This window comes from Mya arenaria, chromosome 12 (assembly GCF_026914265.1).
Source record: "Mya arenaria isolate MELC-2E11 chromosome 12, ASM2691426v1".
NCBI classification, from domain to species: Eukaryota; Metazoa; Mollusca; class Bivalvia; order Myida; family Myidae; genus Mya; species Mya arenaria.
The window spans coordinates 31,438,423-31,457,922 of record NC_069133.1 but is presented as its reverse complement, the minus strand read 5'-3'; the positions used below and the strand labels follow the sequence as shown (position 1 = coordinate 31,457,922).

General features: G+C 34.4%; 1 protein-coding gene across 1 annotated transcript; it reads right to left on the bottom strand.

The window, feature by feature from the left end:
• Nucleotides 1-356: 356 nt before the first annotated feature.
• LOC128212430 (peripheral-type benzodiazepine receptor-associated protein 1-like) lies at nucleotides 357-15,900 on the bottom strand. The gene is made up of 7 exons (XM_052917891.1): nucleotides 15,687-15,900; nucleotides 13,130-13,332; nucleotides 12,299-12,390; nucleotides 9,510-9,678; nucleotides 9,097-9,231; nucleotides 2,254-2,328; nucleotides 357-1,145 (listed from the first exon to the last, which is right to left on the bottom strand). The coding sequence occupies exons 1-7, from the start codon at nucleotides 15,784-15,786 to the stop codon at nucleotides 1,089-1,091; spliced, it is 831 nt and encodes a 276-aa protein (XP_052773851.1). The 5' UTR covers nucleotides 15,787-15,900; the 3' UTR covers nucleotides 357-1,088.
• Nucleotides 15,901-19,500: the final 3,600 nt, after the last annotated feature.

Here is a 19,500-nt window from a genome sequence, read left to right as displayed (position 1 = left end):
TTTCATGAAGTTTTGACAGAAAATGTGGGCTATTGCAAGTGTTAACAAATGGACATGGCAAAGCCTCACAATTAACAGTATACCCACACTAAAGCCTGCTACAATTGCTGAAAAACTAAGACTTTTTTCAAAGCCAGTCATTTATAACTGCTTTAACTGTATATGTTTATCAAGTGTATAAATATAATTTGCATTCGACATTGCTGGGATTTTCTTATAATTATATACGAAGCTATTTGGCTGCTTTGACCTCCAAAGATGACCTTGACATCTGAGCCGACAGCAAATATTTTGTGATAGGCAAAAAATAGGCCAGTCTAAAAGTATGAATAGGAGATATGTCAATAACTCGAATGTGCTACTTTAGATCTTTAATCTTATAAAAAATATAAATGCATGTTACATATGAGTGTATATCTTAAAGTAATATTTAAACAAAGTTGATGACATTGAAATAAAAAGACAATTGAACATTTAATAAAATCCAGAAAATTCTAAGTTCAAAAATTCTTACCACTACAAATAAATTCACACTGTTGTTAACATTTTTTTTTTTTTTGCATTTTTGCAATTTTTTTTTTTGCATTTTTGCATTTTTGCATTTTTTTTCCCCACTTGCTAACAAGCAGTTTTACTGAAAATATCAAATATCAAACTGGTCCATTTTCAGTGACCTTGACCAAAATGGAAATATTGGTGAGAAATAAGGTTTGTACCTTTACAGTTAATAAGCATAATGCCTGTAAACAATTGCACAAAGTGTGCTGTATATAAAATGCATACTAATATACTCCGATAAAAGCTATATGTAAGAAAAAGTTAATGTTCTAAAACTGATCTAAAATCTACATATAAAACATCGCAGTATTGCTGTTAGTCAAGTGAAAAACACGAATGTACAATAAAATATAATACATGTAGTACTATTTAAATAGGATGTAGAAAATAAAAGACGAAAAGTAAATATACAAAGGATAAAAGAACGTTAATATCAGCTGTTTTTTTATCTAAAATTATTTAATATCATATTTTGGTCAAAGTTATAAATCAAAGTTTGTCAAAGTCACACTTTTACAAGGTCAAGGTCACTAATCCAGTTTCTCTCCTGTCTTTTCCTTACTGGCTTGTTTATTCCTTGCAGCTATCTGTAAAACATGAAATAAGGTACTTGAATTCTTTCCTAGTCATTGGTCTACCACAGAATGCTTTTTATTCCAAAATATATGTAACCACAATATATGACTTTTATGTAGGAATATATGTAACCACAGTAAATGTATGAAACCATGTAACAACAGTGCATGTATGAAACCATGTAACAACAGTAAATGTATGAAACCATGTAACAACAGTAAATGTAGAAATAAATGTGACCACGGTAAATGTATGAAACCATGTAACAACAGTATATGTAGGAAACCATGTAACCACAGTAAATGTATGAAACCATGTAACAACAGTATATGTATGAAACCATGTAACCACAGTAAATGTATGAAACCATGTAACCACAGAATATGTATGAAACCATGTAACCACAGTAAATGTATGAAACCATGTAACAACAGTGCATGTATGAAACCATGTAACAACAGTGCATGTATGAAACCATGTAACCACAGTAAATGTATGAAACCATGTAACAACAGTATATGTAGGAATACATGTAACCACAGTAAATGTATGAAACCATGTAACAACAGTAAATGTATGAAACCATGTAACAACAGTAAATGTATGAAACCATGTAACAACAGTATATGTAGGAATACATGTAACCACAGTAAATGTATGAAACCATGTAACCACAGTATATGTAGGAATATACATGTAGGTATACTTGTACATGAACATTTCAAATAACACTCACAGTAGGGATAATTATATTCATCATTAAAGGGTATTACTGTATATCATTTCGCATAAACAGGAGCAGAGCGAATGCCATTGCTCATCCGTCTCTTTGATGCCAAACAAGGTGCCTTACCCTAAAATTACTGAGGTGCAAGTTATGGGCCTTATACGTGTGCATATTGTCTCTGTTCAAGTGTATTTTTAATTTCTTTTATCTTTAATGGTTTTAGAGTTAAGTCCATGATTAAAGTTTTGGGACGATGATGCAGACAAGACAAAGACAACTAAACCATAAAAAAAGAAAAGAAGAGCTCATCTTTTATGGAGGGCAAACGTATTAGAGTAATCATTAGAAAAATCAATTTATGTAATATGATTTTGTTTACACAAATGTTTTACCTTCTTGGTCCTGGGTGGAGGTTGAGGCATCTCCTCAATGAAGAAAGTAGGGACCAGACCCCGTACACCATTTAACTGGAAATAAAAACACTTTATTTAAGCTCAATTTCCTGATAAGAGATCTGTCTTGGCTTTCATTTTAATGGACAAGACAGTCAGTTTAGGTATAACTGTTAGCATAGATTTGCTAGCAATACTATCATTGCCGGGAGGTTAGCCAGATGATTGTTGAGGTAAGACACCAGCTAGGGAGGCAATGGCCTAACACCTCTATTTTTACCATTTTTACCATGTCATTGCATCTTCAGAGTAATGTTAGTATTGGTAGGTATGCCCCTGATTGCATCTTTAAAGTAATGAAAGTATTGGTAGGTATGCCCTTGATTGCATCTCAAGAGTAATGTTAGTACTGGTAGGTTTGCCCCTGGTTGCATCTCAAGAGTAATGTTAGTATTGGTAGGTATGCCCCTGATTGCATCTTCAGAGTAATGAAAGTATTGGTAGGTATGCCCCTAATTGCCTCTTCAGAGTAAGGTTAGTATTGGTAGGTATGCCCCTGGTTGCATCTTTAAAGTAATGAAAATATTGGTATGTATGCCCCTGATTGCATCTTCAGAGTAATATAAGTATTGGTAGGTGTGCCACTGATTGCATCTTCAGAGTAATGAAAGTATTGGTAGGTATCCCCCTGATTGCATATTCAGAGTAATGAAAGTATTGGTAGGTTTGCCCCTGGTTGCACCCTTAAAGTAATGAAAGTATTGGCAGATTTGCCCCTGGATGCATCCTTAAAGTAATGACAGTATTGGTAGGTATGCCCCTGATTGCACCCTTAAAGTAATGAAAGTATTGGTAGGTATGCCCCTGATTGCACCTTTAAAGTAATGAAAGTATTGGTAGGTATGCCCCTGATTGCATCCTTAAAGTAATGAAAGTATTGGTAGGTATGCCCCTGATTGCATCCTTAAAGTAATGAAGGTATTGGTAGGTATGCCCCTGATTGTATCTTAAAGGAATAAAAGTATTGGCAGGTTTGCCCCTTATTGTGTCCTTAAAGTAATGAAAGTATTGGTAGGTTTGCCTCTGATTGTATCTTAAAGGAATAAAAGTATTGGTAGGTTTGCCCCTGATTGTATCCTTAAAGAAATGAAAGTATTGGTAGGCTTGCCCCTGATTGTATCCTTAAAGAAATGAAAGTATTGGTAGGTATGCCCCTGATTGTATCCTTAAAGAAATGAAAGTATTGGTAGGTATGCCCCTGATTGCATCCTATAAGTAATGAAGGTATTGGTAGGTTTGCCCCTGATTGTATCCTTAAAGTAATGAAGGTATTGGTAGGTATGCCCCTGATTGTATCCTTAAAGTAATGAATGTATTGGTAGGCTTGCCCCTGATTGCATCCTTAAAGTAATGAATGTATTGGTAGGCTTGCCCCTGATTGCATCCTTAAAGTAATGAATGTATTTGTAGGCTTGTTCCTAATTGCATCCTTAAAGTAATGAAGGTATTGGTAGGTTTGCCCCTGATTGCATCCTTAAAGTAATAAAGGTATTGGTAGGTTTGCCTCTGATTGTATCCTTAAAGTAATGAAAGTATTGGTAGGTTTGCCCCTGATTGCATCCTTAAAGTAATGAAGGTATTGGTAGGTTTGCCCCTGATTGCATCCTATAAGTAACTAGAAATGTGTCCATAGGACACGGATGCCCCCACTTCGATTTTTTGTCACAAAAAATAAGCCATAATGATTATTCAGGATAATCTGCACACAGTTTTCAAGAATTAGATCGGAAACAATCTTCGGGACGTATTTTTCAAGTCTTTTTTTGCAAATAAAGGGCCGTAACTCCTAAATGACAAAAACGATTTCCATGGCTATCGAACTTGATCAAGATATTATGGTCACAATCATGTATGTAAAGTTTGGTGAGGATTGGACACATACTTTTCAAGAATTAGATTGGAAACATATATTTTTGAAGTATTTTTGGCAAAAAAGGGCCGTAACTCCTAAATGACTAAAGCGATTTCCATGACTATCGAACTTGATCAAGATATTATGGTCACAAACATGTGTTTAAAGTTTGGTGAGGATTGGACAAACAGTTTTCAAGAATTAGATCGGAAACAATCTTCGGGACGTATTTTTCAAGTCTTTTTTTGCAAATAAAGGGCCGTAACTCCTAAATGACAAAAGCGATTTCCATGGCTAAGGAACTTGATCAAGATATTATGGTCACAAACATGTGTTTAAAGTTTGGTGAGGATTGGACAAACGGTTTTCAAGAATTAGATCGGAAACAATCTTCGGGACGTACGTACGTACAGACAGACAGACGTACGTACGGACAAGGGCAACCCTATATGCCGCCACTTTGTGGGGGCATAATGAAGGTATTGGTAGGTTTGCCGCTGATTGTATCCTTAAAGTAATGAAGGTATTGGTAGGTATGCCCCTGATTGTATTCTTAAAGTAATGAATGTATTGGTAGGCTTGTTCCTGATTGCATCCTTAAAGTAATGAAGGTATTGGTAGGTTTGCCCCTGATTGCATCCTTAAAGTATTGAAGGTATTGGTAGGTTTGCCTCTGATTGTATCCTTAAAGTAATGAAAGTATTGGTAGGTTTGCCCCTGATTGCATCCTTAAAGTAATGAAGGTATTGGTAGGTTTGCCTCTGATTGTATCCTTAAAGTAATGAAAGTATTGGTAGTTTTCCCCAGGGTTTAGAGTAATGAAAGTAACTAAGATGATACTTGAGGTAAGAAAATATGAAATCATAAAATTCTCTAAAATAATTCAGAGTTAAGCTGTGGCTGATCAACCAAACTATTATCAACAATGAAATTTAATCAAACCTGATACTGTACACATCAAATATATAGTGCTAGTAAGAACTGGCAAATATTGGTTCAAAGTTATATCAGTTTTCCAAGGTGTTGAAGTGCTATCAAATGTTGGTTATACAGTAAAACTACAATCCCTTGAGGATGCTGGGGCCGGAGCTAAAACTTTGAGTGATTAGATGTTTCCAAGGACCCAAGTTTCCATTTTAGTCCATTATGAAATGTCTTACAATGTATGTTCAACGTTTAAAGACGTCATACCGATTGTTAACCTCGGCACTCATTACGTATTGCTTTGTGGAAATCGCTCATATGTTTAAAGGCTGTCATATACCAAATGAGATGTAAGAAAATAAACAATAAACAGTAAAAACAGCTGTCACAGAGACAGTGCGCTCGACTATTCCGCCGCTCAGTGTAAGGATTGAAAAGTTTTGGTGAAAAATGGATCACTGTTAAATAAGATAAGATTTCAATGCAATACATGATGTATTTGCTGAGATATTAACATAAATGTCATTTCATGTAAAATTTTAACCAGAATTTCTAAGTCCAATAAAAAAGGGCCATTATTTGCAAAATACAGTTATCTAACTTAATTATTCAAGTAGGTTGGGTGGTTGAGTACCATTGTATAAAGTCTCAATGCAATACATGAAGTAGTTGCTGATATATTAACCTATGTGTGCATGTACATGCAAAACCTTAACCAGAATTTCTAAGTCGCATAATAAAGGGGAAAAAATTACATAATATGCAAGATAGAGTTATCTTTCCTGATTTATTAAGAAGGTTGAATGGTTGGGAGCAGGGCTTCTAAAAACCGGCAATTTGCCGGTCTGGACCGATTTTGGCCAAGCCAGACCGATTTCAGTTTGAAAAAAGTGTAAAAAAATCGGTCCGAATTTTTCTCATTTTTTTTAGAATTTCGGTCCAAAACGACTAAGTCAGTCAAAGTTATAGAAATTGTAATACACAAACATTTACGGGTCATTCACACATTCAAAACTACTCCGAATAGGTCATAAAAGTGTCTTAGTTACCATGAATGTTGACCCACTGTAGATGCATTAAGCAAATAAAACATAATACTGTTTCACTTTCTGTCGTCTGACCGCTTCCAGACAGCCACAGTTATTTACGATCGCAATCGTTCTTATTAGAAACGCCGCAGAACTCGATGAGACTCTCATTTGAATTAAGCTTGTTAACAATGACTATCTGAATCGGCTATGCAGCTCTAAAACCTTCTTAGGAATTGCGATATCGCGAAAAATATTGACAGAAAAGACGTCGCGAAAATGTGTGAAATTTCTAAATATTCGGACTTTCTTTTTCTTTTCTTTTTTTTTGGGGGGGGGGGGGGGGGGCGCCGGATCCAGACCGATTGTGACTGGGTCCGGACCGATTGAGGTTCCAAAATTTTAGCATTAAGCAAATAAAACATAATACTGTTTCACTTTCTGTCGTCTGACCGCTTCCAGACAGCCACAGTTATTTACGATCGCAATCGTTCTTATTAGAAACGCCGCAGAACTCGATGAGACTCTCATTTGAATTAAGCTTGTTAACAATGACTATCTGAATCGGCTATGCAGCTCTAAAACCTTCTTAGGAATTGCGATATCGCGAAAAATATTGACAGAAAAGACGTCGCGAAAATGTGTGAAATTTCTAAATATTCGGACTTTCTTTTTCTTTTCTTTTTTTTTGGGGGGGGGGGGGGGGGGGCGCCGGATCCAGACCGATTGTGACTGGGTCCGGACCGATTGAGGTTCCAAAATTTTAGAAGCCCTGGTTGGGAGCCTGTGTATAAAGTTTCAATGCAATACATGATGTATTCGAAATTTCTATGTCAAATAAAAAAGGGCCATTATTTGAATTTAATGCAAACTAGAGTTATCTTACTTGGTTATTTAAGTGGATTGGATGGTCGAGTACCATTGTATAAAGTCTCAATGCAATACATCAAGTAGTTGCTGAGATGTTAACCAATATGTGCTTACATGCAAAACCTTAACCAGAATTTCCAAGTCAAATAATAAAGGCCCATAATTTGCATTATATTCATAAAGTGTTACCTACTTCATTAATTTAGTAGGTTAGATAGTTGGGAATACATATCTAAAGTTTCAATGCAATACAAGATGTATTTGCTGAGATATTGACTAAAATATGGCTACATGTAAAACCTTAACCAGACTTTTTAAGTCAAATAATAAAGGGCATTTATTTGGCATTAAATGCAAACTAGAGTTATCTTACTTGGTTTATTAAGTAGGTTGGATGGTTGAGTACCATTGTATAAAGTTTCAATGCAATACATCAAGTAGCTGCTGAAATATTAACCTATGTGTGCTTACATGCAAAACCTTATCCAGAATTTCTAAGTTGAATGATAAAGGGCAATTATTTGCATTAAATGCAAACCAGAGTTATCTAACTTGGTTAATTAAGTAGGTTGAATGGTTGAGTACCATTGTTTAAAGTCTCAATGCAATACATCAAGTAGTTGCTGAGATATTAACCTTTGTGTGCTTACATGCAAAACCTAAACCCGAATTTTCAAGTCAAATAATAAAGGCCCATTATTTGCATTATATTCAAAAATGTGTTATCTAACTTCATTAATTTAGTAGGTTAGATAGTTATACATGGTGTATTTGCTGAGATAATTGGCCATTATTTGCAAAATACAGTTATCTAACTTGACTAAAATGTGGTTACATGCAAAACCTTAACCAGAATTTTGAAGTTGAACAATAAAAGGCATTTATTTTGCATAAAATGCAAACTAGAGTTATCTTGGTTGGTTAATTAAGTAAGTTGGATGGTCGAGTACTATTGTATAAAGTTTCAATGCAATACATCAAGTAGTTGCTGAGATATTAACCTATGTGTGCTTACATGCAAAACCTTAACCAGAATTTCTAAGTCAAATTAAAAAGGGCTATTATTTGCATTACATGCAAACTAGAGTTATCTTACTTGGTTTATTCAGTAGGTCGGATGGTTGAGTACCATTGTATAAAGTCTTAATGCAATACCTCCAGTAGTTGCTGAGATATTAACCTACATGTATGTGTGCTTACATGCAAAACCTTAACCAGAATTTCTAAGTCAAATAATAAAAGCCCATTTTTTCATTTATTTAGTGGTTTAGATGGTTGGGAATACATATCTAAAGTTTCAATGCGATACATGATGTATTTACTGAGATAATGACTTAAAGGTGCTTAAATGCAAAACCTTAACCAAGGTGTGACGCTGACGCTTGCGTGAGTAGTATAGCTCTCCATATTCTTCGAATAGTCAAACTAAAAACATCTAAGTTTATGTTTACAAAAAAAATACAGGCAACATTTGAATATGACAAATTATGGTATAAGTTGGGTTTAAGTTTCACAAAATCAAGGATGGATAAATGGCCCATCTTATCTGTCTCGTGGAACTGTTAAATCATAATATCAATATATTTCAGATTTTACCTGTTAGACTATTTTAGTAGGGGTTTATTCGTATGTTTATTTCTCACAATTAATTCTCACTAGCTTCTCAAATGCCCTTATCAAGTAATAGCTGTCCTGCGTAACGGTGATAATCTGTTTTCACATCTGGTCGAATTTCCTTTCATCTGTCATTGCATATTTTACAACTCGCGAACATTTTAACACTTGGCAATTGTTTATTTTGGAATACATTTTCGGGGAAAATGTGTGAAAGTTTGGCCTCCAGGTAATCATAAGGTTTTGTGCATGATTTGGAACCGGCAATGGTGCTCAACTCCTTGACTAATTTAGGTTTCGATCCATTGTTGTTATATTTTATATGAAAAAAGAAGGAATAATGGTCAGGACTAGATCTCAACCGATCCGCATATCTTAAACGACGGCCTGTTCGAACGATCACAGTTTTGCTGTAGTTATCTTGTTTTTGTAACAACACATGCATCATAAGCTGTTTACGCTCATATATTTTTTAGTTGGTCTAAATTTACTCACCTCTGCGTAGTAGAAGCCATCACCTCTTTGTCTTCCATACACCGTAATTATGTCACCAGCATTAAAAGCCAGTTCACATGTTGGGTGTTCGTACGGAGAGTTCTTACTTGGATCATAATCGTAAACACCCATAAACTAAAAGAAAGAAAAGTACATAAATTGAGTGCTTGCTTCATGTTTGTAAAGTTTGTCTAAGTGTAGCAATACATCATAACTATGTCCCCTGCATGAAAAGCTAGTTCACACGTTGGTTGATTGCAAGGTGTTTTTCTTTGGGAATATAATCACAGACCCATGAACTGAAATAACAAGACCTTTTATATGAAGTTTGCCTCCACTTTTCCTTATTAGCTCCTAAGACCAATTCTTTCATAAAATTGCATATAAAAAAATGGTGACATTAACTAATTTACCACTCGTTTCTGGCCAGTCTTGTATTCATCCACATTTAGAACATGAGCCATGTCCATTTCGCTCTCGGTATCGCTGTTTTCTTCGGACGTAACTTCCTCTACACCTTCGTACATTAACTCCGACAGATCTGATGTTCGCCCGTCCACGCACACTGTTTTGATACTAAACCTGAGGACGTTAAAGTTGACATTATTATTGTCATTCTAATAGAGGTTAAAAAATGCAAGTCAGTCTACACACAAACATATATGGTTTATCACACTTAAGGCATTTAGATAAACATGCATCATAAACCTTAGATAGGATTAATATGTTATATGACATAGAGAAAATTTGTTTCCGATTCTTTTAAAAGTCCTTTTTTATATTAACAAAGTGTTTTATAATTATAACAAGAGGGCCATGATGGCCCTAAATTGCTCACCTGAGTAAAAAGTGTTTGACCTTTGTAATCAATATAGCTTGATATTTGTTCTCAAAGCTGTACATATGGTCAAATTTTAAAACTGTAGCTTCAAAAATAAGAAAGTAGATCAAAAGTTACCTGACAATGTCAATATTCAAAACTGTGCACAAGCTCGAAATTTCAAAACAGATACTTCAAAAATAAGAAAGTAGGTCAATTAGTTATAATTAAGGTCATCCAAGAACCGCAGCGATATTTGTTTTCAAAACTGTACACATGATCAAAATGGCATTCCTGGAGCTTCAAAAACAAGAAAGTAGGTCAAAAGGTCACAGTCAATGTCATCCGAGGATAACATTAATATTTATTTTCAAAACTGTACACGTGTTCTAAATTTCATTAATGCAGCTTGAAAAATAGCTAAGTATGTCAAAAGATCACATTCAAGGTCATCTAAGAACAAAATTGATATTTATTTTAAAAAACTGTATACATGGTCAAAATTTCAATACTGTAGCTTCAAAAAAAAAAAAAAGTAGGTCAAAAGGTCACAGAGAAGTTTATTCGAGGATAACATTGGTATTTGTTTTCAAAACTCTAAAATGATCAAAATTTCATTGCTGTAGCTTCAAAAGCAAGTAGGTCAATTGGTGGCAGTCAAGGTCATCCATGCAGAATGATAATATTAGATCTAAAATTGTGACCATGGTCCAAATTTCTTTCCTGTAGCTTCAAAAAAAAAATGTTTTTCAAAAGGTTACAGTCCAGGTCAGTTAAGGATAACATTGATTTTTGTATTCAAAACTCTTCACATGGTCCAAATTCCATTGCTGTAGCTAAACGAATAAAAAAGTACATCAAAAGGTCACAGTCAAGGTCATCCAAGGACAACGTTGATATCTTTTTACAAAACTGTACAAATGGTCCAAATTTTATTTTTGTAGCTTTTAAATAAGAAAGTATATCAAAAGGTCACAGACAAGGTCATCATAGGACAACATCGATATTAATTTTCAAAACTCTAATCAAAGTTCAAATTTCATTGCTCTAGCTTCACATATAAGAAATTAGGTCAAAAGGTCACAGTCAAGGTCAAACGAGGACAACATTGATATCTTTTCAAAAAACAGTACACATTGTCCAAAATTTGTTGCTGAAGCTTCATAAACAAGAAAGTATGTCCAAAGGTCACAGTCCAGGTCATCCCAGAAAAACATCGAAATTATTTTCAAATCTCTAGGCATTGACCAAATTTCATTGCTGTAGCTTCAAAAATAAGAAAGTAGGTCAACAGGTCACAGTCAATGTCATCCAAGCACAACATTGTTATTTGTTTACAGAATTGGGATGGTAAAAATTTCTTGGCCTTAGCTTCAAAAATAAGACAGTAGGAAGGGTAGGACGGGCTTTGACCCAAGGGGCATAATTTGCACAATCTTGGTAGAGGACAACTATATGACCCTTGTAACAAAGTAACAAAGTTAAAGGTCTGGGCCTAGCAGTTTCAGACAAGAAGATTTTCAAGTATAAGTCCACAGAAAACCTCATGATCTGGCCAGTATTGACCACACGGGCATGTTCACAAGCAATTGTGTTAAGTACAGACACAGGAACAAGGGACAGTGCACCATCAAATTAAATCAATAAACTACCTCAAACTCTGAAGATTTGATAAAACTACACATATATCAGCTTCAATTAACAATGTCTTCCATCTAACATATCACAACATTCATTCCCTATATGTCAGAATTAAATTCTTGTTTACATAAGGTGTGTATTCACTATCCATGCAAAAGATAAGATTGTAGCTTACAATAGTCTACATGTCGTTCAATAGAAAAGTTTGATTATTAAATAAATCATAGAGTAAAAATGAAAAATAGAGATAAAATAATTGCTTTTACCTATTTACCTATAAAAAATACAATAATTACCTTAGAAGTGACTATTTTGAAGAATTATGTATTTATAGTGAACTTGTAACCAACTGGGTGGAGCAAATTTTGACCCCAGGTGCATACTTTGAACAAACTTGGTAGGCAAACACTAGACAATGTTACACAACAAATATCTAAGCTCTAGGCCTCATGGTTTTTATCAAGAAAAGTTTTGTAGTTTTTCCTTTAGGTTGCCATTGCATCCAGAGTTCTGCATGGAATTCATTTCTTTGAACAATTTAGGAAGAGCACCAACCAAGGACCATTCATATAAAGTTTCATCAAAATTGTCCAATCAGTTTAGGAGAAGATGATGTTTATAAGCAATTGTTGACACTGGACGCCAGATGACAAACGGCGGACATAGACCGATCATAATAGTTCACCTTGAGCACTTTGTGCTCATGTGAGCTAAAAATATGCAGGTCATATTTGTACAAACCTGTGTTGCTGTTGAATACTTATGTTTTCAATGATAGCCTTGGACGCATGCCTACTACTTGGCTGTACCAACAGCTTGTTGTTCTTGTAAATCTGAACAAGACATTAGAAGGTTATTCAAAATGTTAATTACAAAACTTGATCAATTTGAGTACATCAATTGTGTAAAAGTTGCATTAATCTATGAGAACATTAATTTTGTGTTATTAATCAAACAAACATGTAAACTTCTGAAAAAATCATACATTCTTGTGATAAATCATAAAATCATACATTCTTGTGATAAATCATAAAATCATACATTCTTGTGATAAATCATAAAATCATACATTCTTGTGATAAATCATAAAATCATACATTCTTGTGATAAATCATAAAATCATACATTCTTGTGATAAATCATAAAATCATACATTCTTGTGATAAATCATAAAATCATACAATCTATATGGTATAATTTGGTAAATATATTTCATAATGATATTTAAACAATCCCTCATTTTTTTCCCCTTGATAAGCAGAGAAGTTAAAAATCATAAGGCAACACTAGCTATCAATGATTTTTGTAGCACTTAAGTTATTTACACAAAACAATATGTAGTAGTCTTCAGTTTTGATCACTGATCTATAATTTTACAACATTGCATTTTCAGCTGATTAGCATCACAAATGTTCTGGTAACCAAATCAAACAAACAAAAGTTGCGTTTAAGACTTCTTTTATTCATTTTTCTAGTATGTAAGAACTGTACTGTTTATTAAGTGATTGTTAAAGTATTTAATATATTATTTTATTATCAGTATAATTTTATTTTATTTGGCAAAGTAATTACCTTGTAACCAGTCACCTTGACCCCATTATTACAACCACTGTTGTCAAGGTCTACTGGTTGCCATGCCAACATGAGGCTGTTGTTACTAATGATTTTCTCCACATGGAAGTTGCCTGGGGTATCAGGACGACTAGTTGCCATCGAAGAAGGCCTCCTATTGCCTGGTAAATCAGTGGCACAGCTGGGTACCCCATTTAGAAAACCTATAAAATATTATATAATATCACAAATAAATTATGTGAACATTCCCAAAAACTATTGTGATAACCACTGTTATATTCTTGTAAGATCAGTCTGTGTATGAAACTATTTTTAAATAGTCAATAGTCAAGTGTTAATAAAACTGTTGTGATATAAACAATAGTTCTATTTGTATCAAATAGTCTGTAAAAGAGCGTACATATTTTTTATGAGTAACAAAAAAAAAACACTCTGGCAAAGGAAAGAAAACTATTCATTCTACTAGACAAGTATTTCTCAGATACATTGTATTTAGTAGTATAACACCAAAAACAATTGTGATGTGTGGAAAATGCAAACATATTTAACTTGTGATGGTGATTATACAAAAGACAGCAGGGCTTCTAAAATTTGAAATCTCAACTGTTCTGGTCCTATCGACCCCGTCCCCACCCCCAATTTTTTTAATTATTTTTTTCTTCAAATTTTAGAAATGACCAAAGAATTATCACACATTTTTGCAATGTGAATTCTGTCGAGAATTTTTCATGACGTGGCAATTAGAGAGCCTTTAAGCTGATTTACATTGTGATTTATGCAAATTTAATTTAAAATGCGATTCTTAAGGCATTGTGGCGTTTTCGAAGAGGATCATATTTCTTCCGCCACCTCATTATAAGTCATACCCTGCAGAAAGCTGATACACAAATAGTGGGTCTTATCACATGATAGTACTGTACATGATTCAGAGTTCCCACTGGTGATCACCATTGTCACCTGAGTTGAGACAAAAGGCAACAACAAATTTTAGCAGTCTGAATGTTATTGATTAATTCTGCAGTTCAATCAAGTGTGTTGCTGTTGATATCCTATAACATGGACTACTCGGTTAATTAATTTAGAATTTTATGGTTTTCACAAGGTTAAATGATAATGGCTCTTCAAGGCAAAAGTGTGACAATAATAAATTATTTACATGAGAAATAGGTAGTAAAGTCCACTTCTCTTTAATGTAATAAAACAGCGAGGTCAAATAACACAGAGCAAAGTTACTGCCCTCAAGTACTTCCCTGTCTATTTGGGGATGTGTTAATGGCAAACAATGATTTTTTATTACAATTTCTACATTTTTTACTGACTTAGCTGTTTTGGACTGAAAATATAATTAAATGAACAGATTTCATCATGATTTTTTAGCCATTTTCTGATATTGAAATCGGTCCGGCTTGGTCAAAATCGGTCCAGACTGGCAAGTTGTCGGTTTTTAGAAGCCCTGATAGACAGATTAACTGGTACCAGTTATGATTTTCCCTTTCTTTTATCAACTACAGTTTCCTTAACATTGTCCTTGTTTGCTTCTTTCAGTTTATCCACACTGATTATTTCTTTCAACATTTTATTTGACTCCACATCCTCAAATATGGAAAATGGAACTGCATGAAATAAGCAAAATTCAGTCACTGTCCAATGGTATTGAGAAACTTGGCAAGCAAATATTTCATGTCACTGTAACTTTCAAACATTTAATAAGAAGTTTTTTTTATTATAAAGTAGTAGTATCTAGGTGGAGGCTATATTGATGGAGTGCACAAAACGTCAAATCCTCCAAATAAGACTGACATAATGGTTTGATATTGATGGATTATAAGTATCTTCCATGGCCGAGAGTGTAAGATAAGTTCATCCCGACCCGAGCATAGTGTGTTTTGCGGAAATGAGGTTTACCGAGTGTTTGGATGAACCTATCTTACACGAGCGGCTATGGTAGATGCCTTTTTTCCCACCTCGGTTAAACAAATTTTAGTAAAAATGTATTTTTTGCTGGATCTCTTTTCTGCGTAGTTAAAATAAATGCTTATGGATATGTGATAATGTGTGGTTGTCATGGATATGCGGGCATTGATTCAGATTATGCTTATAGTCAAATCAGTCTTTAAAAAGTTCTGAGGAGAGTGAAGCATTATTTCTTAAAATGTGCGTGAACACTTTTTTTATTGTGACATTATTTGGCACGGGTTTGAAGCGAGAAATAATTAATTTGCATTCTAAATATTGCCACAAGGCAAGGTTTCTATGATGCTACAGACGGCAGTCTTCAACAAGGGATTAATAACTATGTGATGACCATTAAAAAGAAGTTCCATACAGGTACTTGTTTTATAAGAATTTCTAGCATCTAAATTTTTGGATCCACTTATATTTGAGGTGGGAGACAAAATATTCTCAATATAATGTTTTAATATTCTTCTCTCATTAACAATTCCACCCATTTCCTATACAAGCTAAATTATCAAATAATCAATTGCATTGACATTTGTTTTCTACAGAAACTTTTATAAGGTTTGTATAAACAAATAAATAAATAATTCTCACTCACCATGGGTGTTGATGACATGTACATTGTGCAAGCTCTGGTACAGCTGGGCGATTCTTTCTGGGCTAGCATTAAGGTGCCCTGGTACTGATCTCTGTACCATGGCTTTGCGGTGTGGGGAACATGGCTGCAAGTAGCTCAATGGAACCAATCCCACTCTTCCACGTGCTTCTCCCTCAACATAACCTCTATTGTGTATAGGGCCAGTAACAAGAACAATGTCTGTTCAAGCTATATAGAGTCCATTTTGTAATGTTCAAGCTTGTATGCAAGAGTCCATTCTATATTGTTCAAGCTAGTATACAAGAGTCTATTCTGTAATGTTCAAGCCAGTATGCAATTGTCCATTATGTAATGTTCAAGCTAGTATAGAGTCCATTCTATAATTATCAAGCTAGTATGCAAGAGTCCATACTGTAATGTTCAACCTAGTATAGAGTCCATTCTATAATGTTCAAGCTAGTATACAATGGTCCATTCTCTAATGTTCAAGCTAGTATACAAGAGTCTTTTCTGTAATGTTCAAGCCAGTATGCAATAGTCCAATCTGTAATGTTCAAGCTAGAATAGAGTCCATTCTGTAATGTTCAAGTTAATATAGAGTCCATTCTATAATGTTCAAGCTAGTATGCAAGAGTCCATTCTATAATGTTCAAGCTAGTATGTAGTAGTCCATTCTGTAATGTTCAAGCCAGTATGCAATAGTCTATTCTGTAATGTTGAAGCTAGTATGCAAGAGTCCATTCTGCAATGTTCAAGCTAGTACAGAGTCAATTCTGCAATGTTCAAGCTAGTACAGAATCCGTTCTGTAATGTTCAAGCTAGTATAGAGTCCATTCTGTAATGTTCAAGCTAGTATACAAGAGCGCATTCTGTAATGTTCAAGCTAATATAGAGTCCATTCTGTAATGTTCAAGCTAGCATATAATCCATTCTGTAATGTTCAAGCTAGTATACATGAGTCTATTCTGTACTGTTCACTTTAGTATACAATAGTCTATTCTGTAATGTTCAAGCTAGTATGCAAGAGTCCATTCTATAATGTTCAATCTAGTATACAAGAGTGCATTCTGTAATGTTCAAGCTAGTATGCAATAGTCCATTCGGTAAAGTTCAAGCTAGTATAGAGTCAATTCTATAATGTTCAAGCTAGTATGCAAGAGTCAATTCTGTAATGTCCAAGCTAGTATAGAGTCAATTCTATAATGTTCAACTAGTATACAATAGTCCATTCTGTAATGTTCAAGCTAGTATACAGGATTCTTTTCTGTAATGTTCAAGCCAGTATGCAATAGTCCATTCTGTAATGTTCAAGCTAGTATAGAGTCCATTCTGTAATGTTCAAGCTAGTATACAAGAGTCCATTCTATAATGTTCAAGCTAGTATACAAGAGTCCATTCTGTAATGTTCAAGCTAGTATACAAGAGTTTAATCTGTAATGTTCAATCCAGTATGCAATAGTCCATTCTGTAATGTTCAAGCTAGTATAGAGTCCATTCTATAATGTTCAAGCTAGTATGCAAGAGTCCATTCTGTTATGGTCAAGCAAGTATACAAGAGTCTATTCTGTAATGTTCAAGCCAGTATGCAATAGTCCATTCTGTAATGTTCAAGCTAGTGTAGAGTCCATTCTAAAATGTTCAAGCTAGTATGCAGTAATCCATTCTGTAATGTTCAAGCAAGTATGCAAAAGTCCATTCTGTTATGTTCAAGCTAGTATGCAAGAGTCCATTCTGTAATATTCAAGCTAGTATGCAAAAATCCATTCTGTAATGTTCAAGCTAGTATGCAATAGTCCATTCTGTAATGTTCAAGCTAGTATACAAGAGTCGATTCTGTAATGTTCAGGCTAGTATGCAAGAGTCCATTCTGTAATATTCAAGCTTGTATACAAGAGTCGATTCTGTAATGTTCAAGCCAGTATGCAATGGTCTATTCTGTAATGTTCAAGCTAGTATAGAGTCCATTCTGTAATGTTCAAGCTAGTATACAAGAGTGCATTCTGTAATGTTCAAGCTAGTATGCAATAGCCCATTCTATAATGTTCAAGCTAGTATGCAAGAGTCCATTCTGTAATGTTCAAGCTAGTATGCAAGAGTCCATTCTATAATGTTCAAGCTAGTATGCAAGAGTCCATTTTGTAATGTGCAAGCTAGTATGTAATAGTCCATTCTGTAATGTTCAAGCCAATATGCAATAGTCTATTCTGTAATGTTCAAGGTAGTATGCAAGAGTGCATTCTGTAATGTTCAAGCTAGTATAGAGTCCATTCTGTAATGTTCAAGCTAGTATGCAATAGTCCATCCTGTAATGATCAAGCTAGTATACAAGAGTCCATTCTGTAATGTTCAAGCTAGTATGCAAGAGTACATGATGTAATGTTCAAGCTAGTATGGAGTCCATTCTGTAATGTTCAAGCTAGTATACAAGATGCAATTCTGTAATGTTCAAGCTAGTATGCAATAGTCCATTCTGTAATGTTCAAGCTTGTATGCAAGAGTCTATTCTGTAATGTTCAAGCTATTATGCAATAGTCCATTCTGTAATGTTCAAGGTTGTATGCAAGAGTCGATTCTGTAATGTTCAAGCTAGCATGCAAGAGTCCATTCTGTAATGTTCAAGCTAGTATGCAAGAGTCCATTCTGTTATGTTCAAGCTAGTGTGCAAGAGTCCATTCTGTAACGTTCAAGCTAGTATACAAGAGTGCATTCTGTAATGTTCAAGCGAGTATGCAAAAGTCCATTCTGTAATGTTCAAGCTAGATGTTCAAGCTAGTATGCAATAGTCCATTTTGTAATGTTCAAGCTTGTATGCAAGAGTCCATTCTGTAATGTTCATGCTAGTATAGAGTCCATTCTGTAATGTTCAAGCTAGTATACAAGAGTGCATTCTGTAATGTTCAAGCTAGTATAGAGTCCATTCTGTAATGTTCAAGCTAGTATACAAGATGCAATTCTGTAATGTTCAAGCTAGTATGCAATAGTCCATTCTGTAATGTTCAAGCTTGTATGCAAGAGTCGATTTTGTAATGTTCAAGCTAGTATGCAAGAGTCCATTCTTAAATAATCAAGCTAGTATGCAAGAGTCCATTCTGTAATGTTTAAGCTAGTATGCAATAGTCTATTCTGTAATGTTCAAGCTAGTATGCAAGAGTCGATTCTGTAATGTTCATGCTAGTATACAATAGTCCATTCTGTAATGTTCAAGCTAGTATGCAAGAGTCCATTCTGTAATGTTCAAGCTAGTATAGAGTCCATTCTGTAATGTTCAAGCTATATAGAGTCCATTTTGTAATGTTCAAGCTTGTATGCAAGAGTCCATTCTATATTGTTCAAGCTAGTATACAAGAGTCTATTCTGTAATGTTCAAGCCAGTATGCAATTGTCCATTATGTAATGTTCAAGCTAGTATAGAGTCCATTCTATAATGTTCAAGCTAGTATGCAAGAGTCCATACTGTAATGTTCAACCTAGTATAGAGTCCATTCTATAATGTTCAAGCTAGTATACAATAGTCCATTCTGTAATGTTCAAGCTAGTATACAAGAGTCTTTTCTGTAATGTTCAAGCCAGTATGCAATAGTCCAATCTGTAATGTTCAAGCTAGAATAGAGTCCATTCTGTAATGTTCAAGTTAATATAGAGTCCATTCTATAATGTTCAAGCTAGTATGCAAGAGTCCATTCTATAATGTTCAAGCTAGTATGTAGTAGTCCATTCTGTAATGTTCAAGCCAGTATGCAATAGTCTATTCTGTAATGTTGAAGCTAGTATGCAAGAGTCCATTCTGCAATGTTCAAGCAAGTACAGAGTCAAT

Excerpts from the sequence above, each read along its gene's own strand:
- LOC128212430 (XM_052917891.1), bottom strand. The coding sequence starts at position 15,786 with ATGGTACAGAGATCAGTACCAGGGCACCTTAATGCTAGCCCAGAAAGA. Across the intron at positions 9,232-9,509 it reads AGACTGGCCAGAAACGAGTG|TTTATGGGTGTTTACGATTA; the intron begins GTAAATTAGTTA and ends TCTTTCTTTTAG. Across the intron at positions 1,146-2,253 it reads CTCCACCCAGGACCAAGAAG|ATAGCTGCAAGGAATAAACA; the intron begins GTAAAACATTTG and ends CATGTTTTACAG.